The sequence below is a fragment of the Salminus brasiliensis genome, chromosome 22 (genome assembly GCF_030463535.1).
Source record: "Salminus brasiliensis chromosome 22, fSalBra1.hap2, whole genome shotgun sequence".
NCBI classification, from domain to species: Eukaryota; Metazoa; Chordata; class Actinopteri; order Characiformes; family Bryconidae; genus Salminus; species Salminus brasiliensis.
The window spans coordinates 5,189,996-5,206,611 of record NC_132899.1 but is presented as its reverse complement, the minus strand read 5'-3'; the positions used below and the strand labels follow the sequence as shown (position 1 = coordinate 5,206,611).

General features: G+C 42.3%; 1 protein-coding gene across 1 annotated transcript in view; it reads right to left on the bottom strand.

Moving 5' to 3' along the window:
- The window catches only part of dock1 (dedicator of cytokinesis 1), a 357,310-nt gene that overhangs the window by 25,829 nt on the left and 314,865 nt on the right, over positions 1 to 16,616 (bottom strand). Inside the window, exons 41-46 of the mRNA XM_072667919.1 lie at positions 15,070 to 15,211; positions 13,430 to 13,511; positions 9,997 to 10,081; positions 8,677 to 8,763; positions 5,707 to 5,883; positions 3,894 to 3,977 (exon numbers count right to left, since the gene is read on the bottom strand). Of these exons, the coding sequence (XP_072524020.1) occupies positions 3,894 to 3,977; positions 5,707 to 5,883; positions 8,677 to 8,763; positions 9,997 to 10,081; positions 13,430 to 13,511; positions 15,070 to 15,211 (657 nt within the window). The remainder of the gene's footprint in view (positions 1 to 3,893; positions 3,978 to 5,706; positions 5,884 to 8,676; positions 8,764 to 9,996; positions 10,082 to 13,429; positions 13,512 to 15,069; positions 15,212 to 16,616) is intronic.

The following is a 16,616-nucleotide window of genomic DNA, read 5'->3' as shown; positions in this document are numbered from 1 at the left end:
CTGGAAATCAGTATGATCGTTTACAAACTCTGTTTAAAAAAAACATTTTCCATGACAGATTTAAAGCAAATTTGGGAAAAGTGGAAGGTACATTTCCCCAAAACTCCCTTTTGTGTCTATTTCATTCAGATGTTACCTTTTTTCCTTAGGGACTAACAAAAAGTCTAAAAGATACAAATCACACTGTAATTGTGTCATTCCAAACAATATTGATTTATAAATATTGATTTAAAAATGTAATTAGTAAAAATAGTTTTCCTGTTCTACATTTATTACTCCTTCAAGTGTGTAGAATCAGACTCAGGAGCAGATGATCAGCTGCAGATGATCAGAACATGGTTGGAGAGGATTATTCTGGAGGAGTCTGGAATCTGATTTAAACCTCAGACGTTTAGTCTGGTCTGATCTTGATTGATGGTTGAAGTGAGGGGTGAAGAAGATCATCATGGTCAGACCCAGAGAGCTCTCTGAGGCCTTCAGAAAGAAGGGTAGAGATGCAGAGGAGTCTGGGACAGGGTTTAAACAGATCTCAGAACAGTTCACAGAAATCAGCCACTCTTCCACTGTCCACTAAATCATTTATAATTGCCAACATGACCTGGTCAGGCCGTCCCAGCAAGTTCTGCCCAACAGCAGAACCACAAAATAAGTAAAGAAGACTCCAACAATCCTGAAATGTCATCATGGGATCTATAGGTAGCTCTCGCCACACCTGAAGTCAAAGCGCAGCATCTACCATCAGAAAGAGACCACTCACATTTGATTTTCATGTGCAAGTAGGAACCCTTGCTGTCAAACATCAGACCAAGTTTTCCAGAGAACTGAAATTATCTGGACACAGTAACAGAGGACATGTTTGGCGTAATCCAGGCACAGCATTTGAGCATAAGATCCCAAATCAGCTGTGAAGCATGGAGGTGGAAATGGTTCATGGTTCTGACCTAAAAACCTAGAGAGCTCTCCAACATAGAATCCACTAGCAACTCTTCAGTGTATCTGAGAGCGCTTGAGGAGAATGTGAGACCATCCTCATATGTTCACACAGCTGAAAGATTTCTGCATGGAGGAGAAGAAAAACCTCCCCCAGTTGATGTCAGAGACTGGTACTTGGTTGGTGGTGAAGGTAGCGAATCTGCAGGTGTATGGAGGCATACGGTCAAATAGGTCTACCAGCAGTGACAAAAATCCCAGTCTACAGGAAATTCTCGTCAGAATTGTGGCCGAAGGATGAAACTCGCTTCGCTTCCAGGCAAGAATTGCTTCTAGAAGTCAACACAAATCCACAAAACCACCTTAGGATAGCTGAAGAGAGTGTATGTTCACTTCTTTCCTTTAGTTTTCTTATCTAGAAAACCCATCATCCACTTACATCCACTGTAATATTAAAGTTGGGGTTATAATAGAGGAAATTAAAGTGAATTTAATATATACTATATAAAGTATTGGGACACCTGCTCTGAAACCAAGAGTATTAAGAGAGTATTAAGATAAGTATTGGATGGAGCTCCACCATCCATCATGCCAAAGTTCCACTGCTCCACAATTCAATGCTGGGGGGCTTTATACCCCTCTAGCCCACACCTGGCATTAGGTAGCATGGTGCCAATAGGTTCATGTTTATTTATCTGCTCCAGAGAGTCCTATTCTATTGGCAGTACTTCACCACAGGCACTAAACAAGCTCTGTGTGTGCATTTACACACCTGTGTCAGCAATAGGTGCCACATAAAGTAGCTGAATGCTTTGCCCACACAAATTTGGACATATTCTGTGTAGGACTATTTAGAAAGAGTACATTTCAATGCACTGGCACTGAGACATATGCTGGTCTGCAAGGACATTTGGAAGCACATATGCTGGAGCACCTTACATAGCTTTTTTTTAATAACATGTCTAATGATGATCTCATCTTCTGTTTACACCTTTATTACTGAGGATTTTATGATCCTGCAGCCAACTGCCGCTCCAGCCGCCTGTAACTGAAGATTCAGCTGCATATTCATGATGCACGTTTTATTTATTGTATTTTAACTTATGTTTTTTTTATTCTGCCATGCACAGATAAAGAGCTTCAGATGAAGATCGGAGAAAGAACTTTTAATCTTCAGCAAACAGATGGAGTACGGCATGTCACCTTGCATTAAAATTCAGTGGAGAGGATTCTTCTGCTGTCTCCAGTAGCAGCAGGGAGGCCAAGTGAGATCTCACACTTTGCAGTTTTTAATTATTCCTGTGAACTGATTTTTATTATTATTATTGAACTTTTCTGATGATGTGCTTCAGTACAGAGCTTAGCTCAACCCAAATCTAACAGGGGTCTAATTAGACTGCAGGTGGATCCCTAGGTTCTGCAGCTCTGTTCTGACCACATCACAGCCAGAGCAGATATACTGTAGAAATATACATTAGTGTGCAAATGTACATAGATATCTTTACTCTTGGGCTCCCCCTACAGTTGGGGAGTGCAATTACTTTTATTCTACAGCAGTAAATACAAATCAGTGTGTGAGCGCCTCCTAAAGGCAGCAGCTGAGAGCTCCAGAAGCTTGATCTGAAGGTAGAGAAGCATGTGGACTGAGGCGGTAGAGTAATACTACAGGATTTTACACTAATATGACTCGATCCGGTCTGGAGTGGGGATGACAGAGACGCCGTTCTCCCTGTTAGAGTCAGTGGACGAGCATCAGCATGATTCTGAGGCCGATGGCCATCTACTCACATGAAGAGAGCAAGGCCAATTGTGCTCTCTCAGACTCTGGCTGCTGATGGCAGGAAGCATTTGAACCAGGATTCGACTCAGCGACCCCTTGGTCATAGTGATGAGTCTGCTGGACTGATATTTTCAGGTGAAATTCTACATAACATTGCTTTAAGCATCAGAGACAATATTATGTAAAGCTATTCATCTGAGAGGTACTTGCTAGCTTGGAAAACAGCAGCAAAATAAGCTAAATTTATATAATTAAACACTTTCTGTTCTGATATGATTGAGCATGTCAGCTTAATCATCTCCAAAGCTCTTCCCCAAAACGCTCAGTATTTTCCATTTCCCGTTACAAGCCGAGTTTATCTGTCTGATCCTTCAATAAAGTAGGTCAGGTGAGCTGCTGGTGGCACTGACCAAATCCAAATAGTGTCTAAAGTTCACATAGAGGTCAGCATGCAAACCTGCAGTGTTCCAGGTGCTCCTCTAACCAGCATATCAACAGCTTCACTGAATCCAAGGCATTTGTCTTATCTTATAGCATAAATGCTTTTAGTTTTTTAACAACGTATAATAATGTCTGTCAATATTTCCCCTTTTTTTTGGTGCTGTCACTTAACCCACCTGTATATAACCCCCCCCTAGCACTAGCAATGCTCCTTGCATTGCTAGGAGGGCAAAGACTTAATGCATGTCTGCTCTGATACATGCAAAGCCAGCCACCGGCTCTTAATGAACTGCCGCAGATGCACTCGGAGGAAAGCCAGGTCCCAAGCTCCACCGCACCAGTTAACAGGGTTAACATGGGTTAAGAGTGATGAGGAGAGACTAAACACTAGCACAGCTTTTTCTATTGAATTTCTATTTATTTGCATTAACTGCACTGTTGCACAGTACTGAACATGTACATACATAAATCCTAAAATACTCCTAAACCAGCCTCTAATGCTTTGAGATCATCTTACAGGAGTAATGGTTCAGTAAAACTACCAGGTGAGCAATTTCTCTCATGAAGAGAGATATGCGAATGATCGCTTCTATCATTTTATGCAATGCACCGAGCTATCTGACAGGTACAGCAGACTTTGTCAGGAGGAGCTCTACTTGACTTGCATCTGTCAGGTGTTCAGAATCAGACCTGCTTGTGTGACAGTTTTGGAGCAAATACTCTGAAGGTTTGGAGGACCTACCTGCCAGGCGATCAGGTCTTTTAGCTTGTCAATCTTCTCCTGGTCTTCAAGATGCTCCTGGATGTACTTCTCTGTGAAGAACGCCTGAGGTGGAATGAGAAAGACGATTGTTAAAATAAGCAATATCATGATTGACTTTTTTAAAAGGATCAGTGGAGTAAATGGACCAGGACCTCTGTTTGTTGGGTGATGCCCTAAAAGAACCACTTCTGCTCCCATGAAGAACCATGTTTGTAAATTCAAACAATCTTTAAAATGGGAAATAACCTTTAAATCGGTCTCTTGTTACAAATATGGTTCTTTATGAAGCCCAAAAAAAATAAAAAATCATTTCCAGCACCGTTCTTTTTCAGACTCGGGTCACACCACATGCTACCAGAACTTTTTCAGCAAGCCTTTTGGTACTAAATATCTATTTGCCAGCTGGTTTGAGTTGCAGTTCATTGAAAAACACACTCTAGAGGCCAAGATGCTTGTATGGGACATCGCTACTGACTGTCTTGAACCTACACTATGTGGACAAAAGTATTGGGACATCTGCTCATTTATTGTTTCTACTGAAAACAAGGTTATTAAAACAAAGTTTATCCTGCTTTTGTTGGAGTAACCGTCTCTACTGACCAGGATAGAAGGCTTTCTACTAGATGTTGAAAAAGCATTGCTGTAAGGATTTGACTGCAGTCAGCAACAAGAGCATTAGTCAGGTCAGGATGTTGGACACCATCACCATTCCACCTTATCCCCAACTCCCTACCACAACCCAAAAGTATTGGATGGAGCACCACCATCTATCATTCCAGAGAACACAGTTCTTCCACTGCTCCACAGCTCAATGCTGGGGGGCTTTATACCCCTCTAGCCCACACCTGGCTTTAGACAGCATGGTGGCAACAGGATCAGGTTTACCTGCTCCAAAGAGTACTCATCTATTGGCAGTGCCTTTCTACGGGGTATGACAAGGTATGTGTGATGTACATCTGTGTCAAAAATGGGCGTAATTAAAGTAGCTGAATGCATTCATTAGAACGAGTGTCCAGAAATATTTGGACGTGTAGTGTGTGTGATTTTATACATATATATTTTAAAAACGGACATCTGATGGGTAAAAAAACCAAACAAACAAACTCTGAAGGAGTTGGGAAAAGCACATTAACTTCAGTGTTGTTTCACTCTGTTTTACATAAGAGATATAGATAGGGAAAGTAAACAGTCGCTGGAGTGCTTGATGAGCCCTTTGCTGCTTCCTTGATGGCACTTCATTTTTTTGTTTTTCCTTCATTTGATTCATGCAGCACTTGAGTCACGGAAGATTATTCCCTTTTCAGACTACACTGCTAGAATGCAGGTAGCTGCCTCTCATGCTGTTCCCACACAAACTCACAACCGGAATAAACGATTCGGACACCGCTGCTCTTGTTAACAAGAGGATAAAAAGAATTTCACAAAGCAACAATGCCGTTTTTAGGCAACGCAGCTTTCAGAGTGGTCTGCAGCACTAAATCTTCATCATGGCTAAATGGCTAATGGCCTTTATCACTTATTAAATATCTGTTATTCCAAACAGGCTCAATGTTTGTGTGAGTAAGAAGCAGTGGTGGCTCAGCGGTTAGAGCACCAGGCTTTTGATGACAGGGTTGTGAGTTTGATACCTGGGCCCAGCAAGCTGCCACTGTTGGGTCCTTGAGCAAGGCCCTTCACCCCCTCTGATCCTGGGGCACCACAGAGATGGCTGGCCACTGCATGTGTTTGATTACTTGTGTGTGTGTGTGTATTGTGTTCATCTTCTCTGAGATGTGTGTTAGTGTTCCCTCACCTTCTCATAGTTTGTGAATCCACCCATGACAGCAGGATCCACAATGCCGTTGAGGAGCATGGAGAGAGGATTGATGGGAAGGTTCGGGTCATTGAGATGCCGCTGGACCATGTTGTTGATCTTCTCATTGGTCAGCTGCATGGTCTCCATGGCGTTCTCCAGAGGACTAATCTCTTCCTATATATATATAGAGAGAGAGATGGAGAGGCTCAGTAAATTTAGAAGAATCACAATCACTGTCACGGCAAAGAGTGAGCCTTTATGTCTGAAATTTAAGATAAACAGCTTACATAACAGTCTATATTTACGTTCTAAAGAACGCTATATCATTTAAAGACCCTCCTGCCATCTGACTGCAACGAGCCGCCTCCAGAAACCCAGTCTGCTATGGGGACCTTGTAAAATGTCACATCTACCCCAATTCGAACAGCTAAAAAAGGAATCCATTCAAAAAAGCGTTCTGATCGGGGTTTAAAGTGGTAATCCTCTCGCCTGCTTCTTTACAACAGAGACTGCAGGGTATTTGCCTACAGGTTGTCCATTACTCATTCGCCGTCTGTGGGACGGATTTCACACATGCTGCGACAGACAGACGCTGAGATTCTGAACAAAAATCCGTCTGTTCCTGGCTACAGCACACACTTCTGAAAATAGCTAATGACAACGACAACATGAGAATTGTTGAGATGCCCCTAAGATACGAAATATGCCTGAAATACGCTGAAGGTCATTTGTGTGCCACCAAAACAGGTCACTCTAAAGGACCTCTGAAGGTGCCCTGTGGTGTCTGGCACCAAGACGTCCCAGCAGATCCTTTGACTCCTTTCAGTTGCGAGGAGGATCCACTTTGTGTATCCCGCAGCTTCATTAGAACTCATCAGACCAGGCGACCTTCCACTGCTCTAAGGTCCAGCCTTTGTAGGCTCTTGCCGGTGGACAGGGGTTAGCATGGGCACTCTGACTGGTCTGCAGCTATGCAGCAGCGGTGGCAGGGGGCGCTGCACTGTGTGTTGAGGTATTCATCCCGCAACCATCAGTAAACATTTAGCTCAAACGTGATGGCATTCTTTGCCCTTTTAAATCAATGTGCCCCCAACAGCTTTCCACCACAGCTGACCTGATACCTCACACCAGTCCTGACGTTTCTGAGATTCTGCATCCATGACCACTTTGAGTGTTTGCTGATGGGGGAATTGCATCAGCAAACACCCAAAGTATCCTGAGGTTCTCTGGGGAAAGAAAAGCTTCTGAGGATGAGAGCCAGTGGCGAGGAGCTCTCACACGGACTGTGCTGGTCATTTTATTTATTTATTCATCCATTCATTCAACGCCTCTGTTTCTATTATTCCAAATACCAAACTATCTGGATTCTCTCTGGTCCAGGAGGAACAGACGATTAAGAGATCATGAAACGTGAATACAGACAGAACGAGCTGAGCAAAGGATGTCCAGCTGCCTGTGCAAACACAGGGGGAAAGAGAGAGAAGAAAACGAAGAGCAAGAACGAGAGAAAAGAGGGTACGAGAGAAAGGAGAAATATGAGGAGAGAGGGGAAAAAGAGAGTGAGAAAGAGGGAGAGAACCAGGAGAGAGTAAAAGAGAGGGCAACAGAATGGGAGAGAGAGAGAGAGAGATGTGAAGAGTGATAGAGAGAAGAGAGAAGGGGGGGGGGGGCAGAGCAAACAATGAAGAATACAACAAGAGAATTAGAGAGAGGGCAAAGAAAAGAAGAGAGAGGAGGAGGAAGAGAGAGAATACAAGAAGAGAGAGTAGAAGACAGGGCAAAAGACAGAGAGAGAGAGCGAGAGAGCGAGAGTGAGAGAGTGAGGGAAAAGGAAAGAGGGGAGAAAAGGAGACGAGAGAGAGAGACAAGGCAAAAAAGAGAAAAGAGTGAGAGAGAAAGAGACAGCAAAAGAAAGTGAGAGATGAGAGAGACAGGTAGAAGAGAGGTATGAGATTGAGAGAGATGGAGAGGAAGACAGGGCAAAAGATAGAGTGAGATATGAGTAAGAGAGAGAGTGTGAGGGAGGGAGAGTGAGTGAAAAGAAGAGAGAGGAGAGGGGAGAGAGAGAGATAGAGAGATAAAGGAATGAGATGAGAGAGAGGAGTGGTCAATGAGAGACATTTGAGCGAGAGAGAGAGAGAGAGAGAGAGAGAGAGAGAGAGAAACAAAGAGGACAAAAGAAAGCGAGAGATGAGAGAGACAGATAGGGAAGAGAGGTATAAAACATTGAGAGAGATGGAGAGGAAGAAGAAAGAGAGGTATGAGTAAGAGAGACATGAGAGAGATGGAGAGATATGAGAGAGATGGAGAGAGAAAGAGCAGGAAAAGAGAAAGATATGAGAAAGAGAGAGAGAGAGACATGAGTGAGTGAGTGAGTGAGTGAGAGAGAAAATGAAAGAGGAGAGATATGAGAGAAATGGAGAGAGAAAGAGCAGGAAAAGAGAAAGATATGAGAGAGAGAGAGAGAGAGAGAGAGAGAGATGCTATAAAGAGAGATAAAAAAAGAGAGAGAGCACAATAAAGGGAGAGAGAGAGATTGATTAGTGTGGGTCAGCTCTCCAGTGGTGGAAGTAAGGAAGTAGCTTTGTCATGGAGACGTCTCAAATCCAGAACAAAGCCTGAACGATTACAGAACACAATCCAGACTAATTACTCAGAGAAGCTCTGTTCATTTCAGTGATGGAACACACATCCACCACCGAGGACGAGCAACATTCAGATCCTGCTAATAAGATACTTTCTCTAACCCATAAAGCAGATCTCTCTCCCTCACCCCTTCACATTCTCAGCATCACACACACACACACACACACACACACACACACACACACACACACACACACAGACACAGAGACTCTACAGTGTCAGTCTGCAGTGTACACCCCATAAAGGACGGAGTTCACGTCTTAAGTTAATGCAAACCTCACAGAAACCACACATGTAGCGATCAGTAGAGAGCCTGCTCACCGTGGACGTGGACAGGACCTCAAACCAGCGCAGGATGCCAGGGAGCTTGTAGGCAGTAACATATGTTGTTCTTTCAATCCACATATTCTAGAGAAAGGACATCAACCAGAGAGCAAACAGTGAACAGACTAAACACAGATATGAGTAAAATAACACGACTCAGAGAAAGAACAGCTTGGCAAACACCTCAATTTGAAATGAAATGAAAAAACTAACTAAAACTAAACTCCCACTGTATATTACGTAACTCTGAACACTGTGTAATTCCACATTAAGGAATCCACATAAATCACTACGATCCGAGAATCACTGGTTCGAATCCGGGGTCATGCTGCTTGCCATCAGCAGCCGGAGTCAAAGAGAGCACAACTGGCCTTGCTCTCTAGATCTATCTATCTATCTCTCTCTCTCTCTCTCTCTCTATATATATATATATATATATATATATATATATATATATATATATATATATATATATATATATATATACATACACATTATCAGTTTCTCTGGTTTTACTATGCACAGGCTAGAGAAATGAACATTTTGTTGTTTTTAATAAACCATGAGCAACATTTCCCCTAAATTCTAAAGAAAATATTACTATTTAGAGCTATTATTTATTTGCAGAAATGACAACTGCTCAAAATAAACTGCTCAAATAACGCATAGAAAGTATGATAATTATAATGTAAGGAACTTATTATTGAAATTTAAACAGCACAGTACTAATATCTGAACTTTGAGAGCATTCAGAAATCACTATGGTGAAATAACCTCGACGGCCAATCACAGCTTTCATGTCTCGGCCGGCTCTCCACTAGTCTTTCACATTGCTGTTGGGACTTAATGCCATTCATAGTCTGCAGATTCAGCAAACTCAGCTCTGAAATGCCTAGAATAATACGGCTACCAGACACGTAGAGAAGCAAATTTAAGAAAAAAATAGGTCTCTTTATTTTTTCCAGAGCTGTATATAGAGCACGTCAGAGTATGTTGGGTTAGGTGAACATTTTCCACCATTTCTCACACTCCAATAGGATCTTTAATCTGAAAACACTTATTAAAATGGAGATCAGTCTGTTGCTACTGGCACCTGGAAAATGACCGGTGAGCTTAAAAATTGGATTTAATCATTTCTCTCAGGCTGATTTATAGTACACTATAGTTACACAGCTATTGGCTGGATAATTCCTCTGCAACAGCACAGTTATTAGAGACACTTAATATATAAATTGGGAGCAAATAAATAAATGCAAAGATGACGTTTTTCATTGGCTGTGTAACTTTCTTACATGTGAAAAATAAAATCATACATACAGCAAACTCATTGTCTGGATCCTTCTCTCCTTTGCGGATGGGTCTGGAGTACTGGAACTTGTTCACTTCGTTTATGGTGTAAAAGCTGTGAGACAAACAAAGAGAAAGCAGGAGGTTTAGGGAAAGTACAACTGCAGAGGTGTTATTAGGTCACGTCTCAGCTGAGTGGAACACGAGGCAGAAGCAGTGTGAGAGCTGAAGTCAAGAAGGCCGGAGGAAGCTCCTGTGTGCTACACTCGATGCCATAAAACCAGGACTCTGACTCCATAAAGAACCATGTTTGTACTTGACTTCTGCTCTCTTAATAGTAAAGGTGCTACAAAGGGTTCTGTGTGTGATTCCAAATAAGAACCACTTTTGGTTCCATATAGAACCATATCTGTAGTGTGAAGAACCTTAACACGACACTTCTAAAATAAAGGTGATAATGTTTTCAGTGATATCATAGAAGAACCACTTTTGGTTCCAAAAAAGAGCATTTTGGAAGAAGCTGTGAGTGTGAAGAACCTTTAAACTGGTAAAGAACCTTCAACACTGACTTCAGCACTCCTAATAATAAAGGTGCTACAAAGGGTTCTGTGTGTGATGCCAATGAAGAACTACTTTGTTTCATAAATAACCATTTTTGTAGTGTGAAGAACCTTAAAATTAGTAAAGAACCTTAACATATAATTCTGCAACCTTAAAAATAAAGATGTAACAAAGGATTCTTCCAGTGGTGCCATAGAAGAACCACTTTTGGTTCCATAAAGAACTATTTTTGTAGACTGAGGAACCTTCAAATTGGTAAAGAACCTTCAAATTTACTTTTCCATTCTTAAAAATAAAGGTGCTACAAAGGGTTCTGTGTGTGATGCCAAAGAACCACTACTTTTGGTTCCATGAAGAACCATTCCTGTAGTGTGAAGAACCTTAAATTGGTAAAGAACCTTATCATTGAATTATGAAACCTTTAAAATAAAGGTTCTTTGTGTAATGCCATAGGAGAACCACCTTTGGTTCCATAAAGAACCACTTCTGTAATGTGGAGCACCTTAACACTGACTTCTGCACTCTTGAAATAAAGGTGATAAAAATTAAATTTCAATGATATCATAGAAGAACCACTTTTGGTTCCAAAAATAGCATTTTGGAAGAAGCTGTGAGTGTGAAGAATCTTTAAACTGGTAAAGAACCTTCAACACTGACTTCAGCACTCTTAAAAATAAAGGTGCCTCAAAGGGTTCTTTCAGCGGTGCCATAGAAGAACCACTTCTGAAGAAGCTGCGAGAACCTTAACCCTAAAAAAGGTTCTTCATATATATATGTATATATATATTTTTTTGGTACAAGAACCAAAAGTGGTTCTTCTGTGGCATCTACAGCATCAATCAAGCACATGTAGCACCTTCACTTTTTGTAGATTGCAGAAGTCAATGTCAGGGTTCTTTAGCAATTTAAAGGTTCTTCACACTACAAAAATGGTTATTTATGAAACTACAAATACTAGTTCTGTGCAATCCCTCAAAAACCCCTATGTTGCAGGTTTATTCTTAAGGGTGTTTAGGGGAAAACGCACAGCAGCAGATGGGGTAGAACTACAGGCAGGGGTCTAGTCTATAGCCCTAGCCCATCCAAACACACACACACATCTACACACACGTGACCGGAGGAATGACAGACAGATGAGACATCAAAAATATTCTCTCTTATTCTGTTTGTCTCTGGCACTCTTGTACACTCAGCCATTCACACACACACACTCACACACTCACTCACTCACACACTCACTCACACACTCACTCACACACTCACTCACACACTCACTCACACACTCACTCACACACTCACTCACACACTCACTCACACACTCACTCACACACTCACACACTCACTCACACACTCACTCACACACTCACTCACACACTCACTCACACACTCACTCACACACTCACACACACACTCACTCACACACTCACTCACACACTCACACACTCACACACTCACACACTCACACTCTCACACTCTCACACTCTCACACTCTCACACACACTCTCACACACACTCTCACACACACTCTCACACACACTCTCACACACACTCTCACACACACTCTCACACACACTCTCACACACACTCTCACACACACTCTCACACACACTCTCACACACACTCTCACACACACTCTCACACACACTCTCACACACGTCCCTTGACAATGAGACACAGAAACACGGCTTATTCTGCTCCTTTCTCTCAGAAACAGGGGCCATATGGTCTTGCAGGCGTTTGAATGAGATTCTGTAATTACAGTGTGATATGAATAAAATATCAAAAATGAACAGTCAGCGTTTCAACGTCAGCCAGATCAAACTGCACTCGGGATGTGCGCAGGCTTCTCTTTCTCAGCCAGTTTGTTTGGCAAAGGCTAATGATGGTGAGAACAGAATGCGAGAGAGAGAAAAACACCTGTCTCTTCGTGCGAAAGGAGCTACCTTTCACACTCTGTCACTTCAGGAACTAAAGAAAAGACTGGAGCTGCTCACCAAGCTTCTGAGATGTGTTTAAGGGGCTAATATTAGGTCTGTTTCAGAGATCCCCCCAAACATTTCTCATGACATTTCCCATTACTTCAGTATATCATACATACAACATACATACCCTGAGTGTATTAAAGGCCTCTCAGTGTGAACTGGCTATAGACGCATGTTTACTGGGCGTCTCCAAAATGGTGATTTTACAGCAGAAGGAAAAAACATCAACTTTGAATAGAAGTCAATGTAAAAAAATAAAAATTCAAGTAATTTAGAGCATTTCTATTGGTCTAGTCATCCAGAATTATTTAAAAACAGAGATGTTTTTCATTGGACAGCAGCGATATGTAATATTTTCTGCACAATGCAGATCCCTCTAGATCAGTCACTTAATAGGGAGTAAATGACCTGCAGCTTTAGCTAGCTGCAGTCAACTGCAGATTAACGAGAGAAAAAAGGCCTGCCAATATGAGGCATGTGTGTGTTGAGCAGTGTTCCCGTCCTCATCAATAAATGTGTGTATAATGAGTAGTGAGTTACTGTATGTACGCTTTTGAGTTTTTTCTAAGGAATGTGTTCGGGAGCCCGGCCCCTGTTTCTGAACCTGGAGCTATAAGAGATTTTGAAGGAGAATACAAATGTAATTTTAAGGCCTATTACTCAGTAACTACTAATTATTCAGTGACTGTTGTGAAACTAATATGTAACCGTGCCATTTGAGACCACAGAATTGAAGTATGGGCTCATATACAGGCCTTTAGAGTTTAAAAGATTAATGTACTGTAACCAAAAGCCCATGTAATCAATTCCATTCGCCACACTGCAGACATATTAATGACTTTTAATATGGGATCTTTGCTTAATGACCACTGTTCTGGGGCGAGATATGATGGTGAAGATGATCAGGGTGGTGAGGGTACCTGACTATCTGCTCAGACACAGGCTTGTTCTGGAACTTTGGAGGGAGCTCGAGGATGGGCTTCACTGTAAAACACTGAATATCTACACAAATATGTTAAGGAAATCACACACTTCATTCAAGGCTTCATGGGTGACGAAAGCACACATACAGAACTGTGCAGAAATCTCAGGCCCTGAAACACATTTCTGAAAGTAATTTATCTCAGTAATAAGAGATTTTTACTGTAGAAACAGATCTCATCAGAGATCTCATGAGCTAGTCTGAAGAACAGAGCTCGGTTCCTCCAGGTTTCTCCTGGACGCCCCACAGTCCAGCCAGCACAGCGTGGAGGATGTGTTCAACTCCATCAGCAGCAACAGCAGCAGCAGCAGCTCATCTGATTTACCATCATTAAGCCCTGATTTACCACCAAACCAGGTGTTGATCTGAGGAGAACTCTAAATAATACTAGACTCCATGAGAGAGGAGAACTTTGGAGATGTTCTAATGATGAACACAGTGATGGAGAACCACCTCCACCACTTTCTGTAGGAGTGATATTATTAGTGTTTATTCTAATATCAGTGTTTCACTGGGGCCTAAACCTTTGCACAGTACTGTATATCACAAAGAAAACAGTAGACAGAAATAAGCAAGCAAGTAAACATGTAAGTAAATGTGTCAGCTTCTCAATATGTAAGTAAATTATAGGGATGTCCCTATTAAAATGGATCAGATATCGGATATTTTAATCTGTATCCAGCTCCGAGTCTCGGTTTTGACCGCGGTGTTCAGAGCGCCATCTGCTGTCCTCAAGGCGTCATTAATAAACATGATTGCCCAGCCGGCTGCAGCAGCAGTAGTGCGGATGTTCTCAGAAGGTAAATAAAGGAGTTGAGGTTCTGCAGTGTGGAGCTATTTTACAGTGGAACCTGAAAACAGACCATAATATCTGACCCTTTATAAAACTCTCACTGAAACGCTCTGTTTTACCAGCGGGAGAACCGGAGAACCAGCGCTCGCCTTTCTCTGTTTATAAACCAGCACTGAAGAACCCATTCAGAACCAAGTGGAGGCTAACGCTAATGCTAATGCTAACAAATACACGCTATAGAAACCCCAATCACACACTCCGCACATTCACCCACTTTAAACCAGCTATTACACACCAGTAGACCATTAACAACTACAGACACCAGTCCAGAGTGTGTATCACTACACACACTTGACTTAACTTCAGTTAAGTAGGAGGGGCTGGGAGCTGATTGGTCAGGAAGGAGATCAGACTGGATTATTAGATATTAAACACTATAAAATAGTCATTTTAATAAAAGTCTCGACTAAACTAAATCAATCAGTCCAGAAAGTCTGATTATAGAAACTGATACTGAAAATAAAGGGATTTTACTGAACCCATTAATCAGCAGCTCGTCTGATCTAAACTGTGAGGCTGGATTATTACTGATGTACAAAGATCGTCTGATATTCAGCGGGGGGGGGGGGGGGGGGGGGGGGCGGGTAAACAACCTGATCGGGACATCCCAGGTAAATAAATAAGTAAATAAATAAATGAATGGTAAAAAACAAATGGTGTAAACAATGTGATGTGCTTGGCTTGCTGCTCAGAGGCAGCGCTGTGAACCCTGTGTAAAAGGATACACTGGCCTGACGACATGCGGAGATCTTCACTTGGAGCGGTGGTGGTCTTCATCTTCTCAGCATTGGGGAACTGCGTGAGCAGCCTGGCCTCGAAATCCTCCCTCCGCTCGTACTCCTTTCCACGGTAGATAAACATCTTATTCTGCAGAACACCACAAGCAGGAAACCTCATTAACACAGACAAAGAGCCGTCTTCTGCAGCCAGTCTGCACGGACCAGAACAAACAAACAGATGGTAATAAACAAACGACAGGCTGCTGCATTGAGGATGCTCTATGAGCTTGTCTACTGTGTACATAAATCCAGAACCCAGTTTACTTAGATGCTGTTAGTCCGGTGTCACTGCTGGTTTCAGGGAGCCAAAGTCATCATTAGTCCTGCAAATCATTTGGATCAGGACTAATTCCACTGTGGAAGATCTGACTGGACGTGAGCACCGCTCACATAGGAACAAAGCTGTACAGTCCCGACGGACGTCAACATCAGTGTTTGTAGTCTGGCTCATTAATGTCACTGCCTTCTGTCTGTAAGCATTACTGCAAACACACGTTGTACACACACACACTAGGTGGGCAGAAGTATAGGGACACCTGCTCATTCACTCCCTCATAATCGAGGAAATTAAAGAGAGCTGATCCTGCTTTTGCTGGAGTAACTACTAGAAGTGCTGGTTTACTACTAGAAGTAGGAGCACTGCTGTGAAGATTTGATTGTATTCAGCAACAAGAGGGTAAATGAGGACAGGATGTTGGACCATCATTCCAGAGTTGAGAGGGTTTCTACTGTAGAAGCTCCAGATCTCATCAGTACAGATAAAGCAGGTGAACATGAATCCAGTAAAAAGGAGAAGAGAGCTTCTCATTCTTCTCATTCTGAAGAGAGAAAGTAGTGAGATCTTGTCTGTGAGCTAGTCTGAAGAACAGAGCTCGGTTCCTCCAGGTTTCTCCAGGACGTCGCCCAGTCCAGCCAGCACAGCGTGGAGGATGTGTTCAACTCCATCATCATCATCAGCAGCAGCAGCAGCTCACCTGATTTACCATCATTAAGCCCTGATTTACCACCAAACCAGGTGTTGATCTGAGGAGAACTCTAAATAATACTAGACTCCATAAGAGAGGAGAACTGCTTGGTTGGTGTGGCGCAACAGATAACACTAACACTACATGCCAGTGAGCTACCACACCATGTGGGAGACTGGGGTTCGATTCCCGGTCTGGGTGACTATGCTGCGCTACACCAATAAGAGTCCTTGGCAAGACTCCCAACACTATATTGGCCCACCTCTGTAATACCAGTAACCTTGTAAGTCGCTCTGGATAAGAGCGTCTGCTAAATGCCATAAATGTAAATGTAAACTTTGGAGAAGTTCTAATGATGAACACAGTGATGGAGAACCACCACCACTTTCTGTAGGAGTGTTATTATAAGCGTTTATTCTAATATCAGTGTTTTACTGAGGAGATAAGCAGCTCGTCACTCTAATTTTCACAGGTGACTAAAACATTTGCACAGTACTGCACATGGCATATAGAATATAACCACAGACT